Here is an 8364-nt window from a genome sequence, read left to right as displayed (position 1 = left end):
TTAATTTGTAAATTTTGATTCATAAGGTATTCTAGTATTAATGCATATAACAACTATTATAAATATTATTATATAAAAATATATACTTTGAGTCAATTTATTTAATTATTGTAAATGATAGTTCAATAATATTATATAAAAAAATAGAGTCATATATATAAATGAAATTCATAATACATGTGTTCAACTATTATCAGAATTACTAATATAAATTATAATTCCTTATTTGAATATATATGGTGTTATTATTTTATTTAAGTCATTGTTCTTTTAACATTATAATAACCTATTTATTATTACACTATAATTTTATAATAAGAATAACGGAAATTTTATTCTTATTATACATATTAACTCATTTTGCAATCACTGCATTTTTTATTATAGGTGGATTACTCATTAGAAGACTATTCTTATTAATTAGGGAAATTATATTTATTTTTTTATTTATTATGTTATATAAGTTATTCGAAATATATATATAATTATTAAGAAACAAATTATTTATATAATTTCATTATAGTTCTTACCATGTTGTTTAAATATAACATTTTTTTCGAATTATATGTTTAATGGAAAAATTATGGTTAATGATACCATATATTATGTTTGTATTTCGTTGGTGTACTGCTGAATATTTCATATTCTTGAAATCTATGTGTTTCTTCGTTTATATTATCTCTCTTATCTATTTTACTTTTTATTACATTTTTGCACCATGAACCAAATGCTGTAAACTAATTCATAAAGGAAAATTATATATACAAAATATATAATTTTTGCATGATAAATTTATTTTTTATATATCATTTAGAAAAATTATTTTCACACCATAAATATATGTAAATAATATATTAAATAACCCTATATAAGATAAATAAAAAAATAAATGTTAAGAATGTTATAATAGATGTTATTATTATAGGAGACAGTATATTTGTTTTGCACGGTGAAGGAGCTTCTAGCTCTTTAATTTCACTTGCTTGTGTATATATTTTTTCTTCGTATTGCATAACTATGCTTACTATTCCTTTAAAAATATCATCTGGATTAATTACTTCGCTTTGCTTATATAATTTTTTATACAAATTATATATATCTTTGATTTTCTGAAAATCATCATTTTTAAGAGGCGTCTTAGAAGGTTTACATAGTTTGTTTATGTATAGACCTCTTTTTGTAAATATTCCAATTAAGTGATCATAAACATTTTGTGTATCCATATTTCCTTTTATTTCTTCTTTAAGAAGATCATCATATATCCAATAATAAAAGTATTCACATCCAGCCATTTGTAAATTTTGATCTTGTCCATAATTTATATCACCTAAATAATTTATAGCTTGGATGCATATTCTTTCTGGTGTATATTTATCATTAATTAAATTTTTTAATATCCGTATATTATTGGCATCTGTACATAGTTGTACGTCTTTACCAGTTTCTCCAATAGTTTCAAACTGAACTGCATGTCCATCCAGCTTTTTTCTACACTCGGGAAACTTTTTTACAATATCATACTAAAAAGAAAATAAAATTAAAAGGGGGGAAATAAGTATATATTACTGAACTCACTTTTATAATATTTATCCATAATGAATTAAACAAATTATAAGGTTGTAATTTATATTATAATACATCAAACTAACAATAGATTTGTCCATCTCATATAATGCTGCAATTAGTTACTGGTAAATAATATAAAAATAATGAAATTTACTAAAAAGGATATATATATTTTAAAATAAGTTTATGTATAAGAAGAATCATAAGCATATGTTTTTATATAATTCTACTTTTTTTATTAATGTAAAATTTAAATGATTGAACATTAATTATTTACAGATTCATGAGATAGTTGTAATCATATAAAAAATATATTTGTTTTCTTAATTTTTTTTATTAAAAATTGTAAAGAACAAATACAGTGCTTAGAATGAATAAAAATAATATAGGTTTTTAAAATGTAATTATTATGTCTTGCAAATATATAGAAATTGTGAATTATACTAGTTTAAAAAAATAAATAAAATTTATATTTAATATTCATGTGTATTTTTATATTTGAAATTATATATAATTCCTTTTTTATTTGATTTATTTATCTTTTCATAATTGTAAATATAATTTATGGTGGAAAATAATTAGTACAATAAATGCTTACTACTGTTCATGTTGTAATAATTTCCCTATTATTATATAAAAAGAGATAAAATTTTACTAAAATGAAATGTATAAATTTATAAAATTCTTGCCTATGCAAGACACAAGATATATATAAACGATGTAATATATTAAAAAATTTTTTATGTTACTATTGTGGATTATGAATTAATATTTTATATATGTATATATATATTACACTATATATATACCTAGTATATCTATTTGTTAACATATATTACTCCCGAAGAATCAACATAATCACGTATCCACACATATATAAATGTATTAAAAAAATTAACATTAATTTTATGCTTCTTCAATTTAATTACTACAATACTATTGTTTATTTTTTTAGGAAACATATAAACATAAATATAAAATGACCTCAATTAACTTATTGTTTTTATTCTAAAATTTAATGTGTATACTTGCACTTTTAATTATACAAATTAAAGTATATTCATCAATTTACATTTTTATTTATTTTATATTTTCTTTTTTACTTTTAAACATTATATAAATTAAAATTATATCCACTATATATTCCTAATTAAAAAGTTTATAAGGTAGTCATAATTAACACATATAATATATAATGAATTTGTGTATAAAAAAAATGTTATAAAAATTGTTATTGACATTTGCGCTTGTTATAAATATAATAATGATTTTACTAAATAAATTTCTTAATTTTCTTAAATTATTGATACAAAATTAAAATTATATTGTTACACAGGTGCATAGTATATAAGTGCATCACAAATTAAATAGTTATATTATATAAGCGAAGTAGATTCTTTATTCCAAATTTTTTTCTTTGAAATAGTAATATTTCTGTTTATTAATTATAAGAAAAGAAATAATAATTATTATATATAATTAAGGTATTTGACATTACATAATATCAATAATATAAGATTAATTATTATTAAAACCGTTTCATGTTTCTTACTATATAATTATAACTAAATTACACTTTTATTTCCTCATGTTTTTTTATAATTGTTGCTAATTTGAAATAACACACAAATATATTATAAAAAAAATTTTATTTTTCAATATTCCAGTGTTAAATATTACTATATTTTTTTTAAAACACATTATTAATAATGAATAATTTTAATTATATATTATAAAAAGATATAGTAAAAGTATAATTTTTTATACATAATAATTATGGTTATACGAGCATACACAAAAGAATAACATAATTAAATAAAATTATATACAATAATATTGACATTACAAACATAAATAAACTAAATAGTATAATAAATGGAAAATAAACACATATTATAATACTATGCAATACGAAAAAAAATTAAAAACAAAACTAAAATGCTAATAAACTAAAGATATATTTGTAATAACATTCTTCTTTATTTTTTTATAAAAATAATCTATAATAAGAAGGAAATTCTAGAATTATTACTAATTAATAAAAATATGTTAATTTTGACATATGAAATGTTTTTATCCCATGTACAATTCGATTATCTTTACTATTTTATTTTTACTATTTTCATTTATAAATAATATATATAATAGATAAACGCACATAAATTCATTACTAAAAATTCTCTTATTATAAATTCAAGTTAACTTACCTTATGATAGTCTATACATAAGTAAATAAATAGTTTTCTATTATAAAATATGTGTACAGCAGTTCAATGTATATCATATTTAAAGGAAAAATGTATAGTATTATGATAGGTAAATGCAAAGATCTATACATGTAAATGATATATACTATGAATGAAATGTGAATTATGCATATTACAAATATATTCATTATATGTATTATTTTTTATTGATAACTCTTTGATTTATCTTTATTTTCCTTAATATATACAATGAATTAATAAGAATTTATAAAATATATACCACAACATACATATGTTTATTATATTATATAAAAATAATATATTATGTTACACAGTATTTATATTTTATTATATTAGAATAAACAATCATAATTATAATTTTTTTTATATATATTTATTACATGTGTAACAACAACATATAATTACCATACTTTACGAGTATTATTTGTTATATGTATAATATAAAAATAAGTTAAACTTAAAATATGTATTAATAAAAAATAATGTAATTACATTTCAACAATGTAAAATTTCATTCTTTGTTAATTTCATATTCAAAGTATTATACAATTATTAAATCATATATATAAAAATATCTAATACCACTATTATTTAACTACTAATACATATGAGCACACAGAAATAATATATTCACACTAAAAAATATTCTTAAGTATGCGCAAGTAGTGGACAAATTTATAGAAGCTAAATGAAATTATCTATAATGTACCTACTAAAATTTTAAGCATTAACATACAAAATATTTTCGATAATATACATATTTTAAAATACTCTTGGTTTTGTAATTATAAATAATAACTTAGAATAAATATATATATATATTTGGAAAAAATAAATATATATAATATTAATTATATATGTTCTCTGGAAAATATATTCCAAAAGTACAAAATTCTTTTTTCAAGAATATATTCATTATATATGTAACACAATTTAGTTATTTTGAAAATAATTTATGTATTATTATTTCACATCATACAAGAGCTTGAAAAAATGCTTATAATACAATGATCCAAGTGTTCTATTTAGTAATGATCCAACTTATAGTAAATGCTATAGACTATTATATTATTTATGCTAAATTAAAGCAAGTTATTTTATAACTGTAAAATATATATATATATTCCATTTTATATTTTAATTAATTCATATCTATATCCCCATAAATATCATAATTTCTATATAAATATAATCAGGAAAAAATAAATGTTAAGAAATATAGACTTGCAGATATAAATGCATTTTTAATTAAAATAGTGAAATCATTATAGTTAGATATATTATCTAATATGTAATATAATGTGCAATATATAAATTATTAAAATGTAAAATACAAATTAAATTTATTCATATAATACTGTTAGATATTTATACAAAAATACTGCGTAAATTTCAAAACTTCACATTTTTAATTTTATTTTGTTTTATTTTTTTAATTATCTATAACTATTCAAGTATATGTACTATAAATACATTTTTTTTATTAACTCAATTATATAATTCTTTGAACTAGTGCTTTAGCACTTGAGGATAAATTATATAATTGTATGAAAAATATAAATATACTCTTCTACGTTTATACGAGTATTTATGTGAATGTCATGAAAACATTGGGTATTATACCTATATATTTTTAAAAAGGTACTTTAGAATCTGTGTTTTGAATAAATTTAAAACATTCTTATCAATTTTTATCATAAGTGACCATGTGCATACACAATATAAATATATTTTCATATATTTAATTTATTTATTGATATATATATCTATTCATATATATAAGAACATATATAGTTATTATTTACGAGTGAAAAAATATATATATATATTTGAAAATCATTTAAATTATAATAATATATATCTATATATATATATTTAGATATATCAAGAACTTTAGGATATTATTTTAAATTTTTTCATTTATAAAATATAAAAATTGTTCTGAATCTATAAGATATATATAAATGAAAAACAATTGTTATATTAATTCATGTAAAAAATGAATAAAGAACATTCTCTTATGTATTACAATGTTTTAAGTTTACATAAATGCTACAGTTGTTTTACAATTCATAAAAATTATGATCAATATATCGTTATACACATGTTCCATCATTTCATGTAGTATGTAAATAAAAAACAAAAAAAGTTATCAAAACTGAGACATATGATTATAATATCTAACATAGTTTTAATATATGCAATAAAATATGTAATTCTTAAAAAAGCAGAAAATACTATTTATAGCATATTAAAATAAAAATTATTATAGATATATATAAATATATAAAGTAGGAAAATTTCCTAGTATGGCTCCATATAATTTATTTTTAACTCAGATTTATTTAATATCTTTTTTTAATTCTTCAATTATTTAATTTCTTTTACTCGTTTTATAAAATAATATATATTTTATATAGTAAGCATAACAGTTATTATAACTTATTTCAAACTTATACATGTATGTGATGATTGTATATAGTACATATTTCCCCTATATATTATTAACATGTTAGTTTTCCCAATTTCCAACAATTTTAAATATAAAATATAAAAAATAAATAAGTGAAAAATAAAAATTATTATAAAAGTATGGAATAATCATAAACGAACATAAAAAATAAATTGATTATCAATTATCTTTAAAAATAAATATATAGGATATATGTGTAAAGTTATCTTCATGCAGATAATGGACTGCTTAATATGATGCAATCATACATAAAGAGTTCCACTAATTTAATAAAATATAATATGTGTTAAAGCAAGAGTGCCATAAATTAAAAAATTTACATAATATTTAGAAATATCATGTGAAACATTTTCTTACGTAAACTGTAATTTTTATTAAAGTTTTATAATAACATTTATTAAAATGAATTACATAATAAATGGTTTCCTTAGAGCAATAGATTATATATTTTTTTTCCCATGTATAACTTTTCATTCTGCTAAAATCTATATATTAATTGAAACTCTAATATGTCTTTAAAAATTTCTTATTTCGTTATTTTTTTTAAATATAGAATATTATTATGTTTTTATTGTTTCATTTTTTTATGTAAAATGAATGATATAATTCACATAGTTATATTTTGTGGTTATAATAATGCAAAGTTACACTTTATATTATAATATATGTTTTAATTATCAAAATTTTTTAGACAAGTAAATTAAGCAAACCCCTGTGTTTTCCGAGTATAACAAAAAATCTTCTCCACTTCTAAATAGACATATGTGTTTTAAGAATTTACTCATTATTTTTCTTCTATAGTATTAACTATGCAAAAACATTTTTATTTTAAAAAACTGTAATAGAAAAAGACATAATAAAAAAGAATAATATGGATCAATATCTGCAATAAATTTAAAGCTAAATTTTTTAAAATATTTCTTAAAAAATATTTATAATTTTATATAATAACATTAATATTACATTAAATAGTATAAAAAACACAAGTATAATTGCTATTATAATGGGAATAGAAACACTAAAAATTGTTTTTATTAGTGATAAATTATTATGCTTATTTTTAAGCACTATTAGATGATAAATGAATATATTTTTCTTTGTATAACTATATACTGAATGAAGAAGTAATATTTTGAATTCTAAGACATTTAGAATAAACATTATTGAATTTATCTTATACAAAATATTCAAAAAGAAATAATACTGAACCTTGGTATATATTAAATCCTAATGATAAACAATAACACATTTGATTCCCAATGTATTTAGCAATGTCATTCACAATACCATCTATATTTTTAGATAACACCATGGATAAATGTCTTTGAAGGTGGTCTAATAAGAAAAGAAAGAATAAATACATCAAATAAGCTTATAATGCATATGAAAATAATTAATGCATTATCATTTATTAATATGAATATTTTCATATATAAAATGTATAATAACATTGTTATAACCATTGTAAAAATTTTAGGGTTTAGTGTACGTAGTTAAAGCCATAATTTAATCTATAGATGATATTTTTTATTAATACTGATTTATTTCTAATTTTTAATGACTATTTTAATTATTTTTGTATTAATCATATTTCAAGTACATTTATTTTTTCTATTTATATATACAAATTTCGTAACACTTAAAAATATATGTAATCTTCGTTCTGTGATTTAAACTTGTGATGGATAAAGAATATTTATTAAATGTTTTAAATTATTTGTAATATATACATTAATATTTGTGATTTATTATTAATAAATTATGGCTTATCTGATCATATATGTTTAAAAATAGAATGTTACGGATATTTCATTAAAATAAATAGATATCTTAAAGCTACATAAAAATATGTATTGTCAATAATATACAGTTTTTATGCATTTTCAACACTTTTAATACCCCTGTGTTTAATGTGGCACATAATATAAATAATTAATAAAAGAATAAGTTAATAATTGCGAGAACTTTATTTTAACGCATAAAAAAATTATCTGCTTTATCATAAGTTATTATTTATGGTATATTTAATTTTTATTATTTTGTCATATATTTAATATATTGTATTATATATAATTATGCAATGACAATATTGGAAAT

The 8364-nt window shown here is 18.1% G+C and overlaps 1 protein-coding gene across 1 annotated transcript; it reads right to left on the bottom strand.

Moving 5' to 3' along the window:
- Positions 1-587: 587 nt before the first annotated feature.
- PGO_021720 (variable surface protein) lies at positions 588-1832 on the bottom strand (the record flags this gene model as incomplete). The annotated part of the gene is made up of 3 exons (XM_028685987.1): positions 588-737; positions 864-1520; positions 1797-1832. 3 exons carry the CDS (start codon positions 1830-1832, stop codon positions 588-590), a joined length of 843 nt encoding a protein of 280 aa, XP_028541788.1.
- Between the last annotated feature and the right edge of the window lie 6532 nt (positions 1833-8364).

Source organism: Plasmodium gonderi (assembly GCF_002157705.1).
Source record: "Plasmodium gonderi DNA, contig: Chr02, whole genome shotgun sequence".
Lineage (NCBI taxonomy): Eukaryota > Apicomplexa > Aconoidasida > Haemosporida > Plasmodiidae > Plasmodium > Plasmodium gonderi.
The sequence above is the reverse complement of the archived record's forward strand: the minus strand, read 5'-3'. Positions and strand labels throughout refer to the sequence as shown.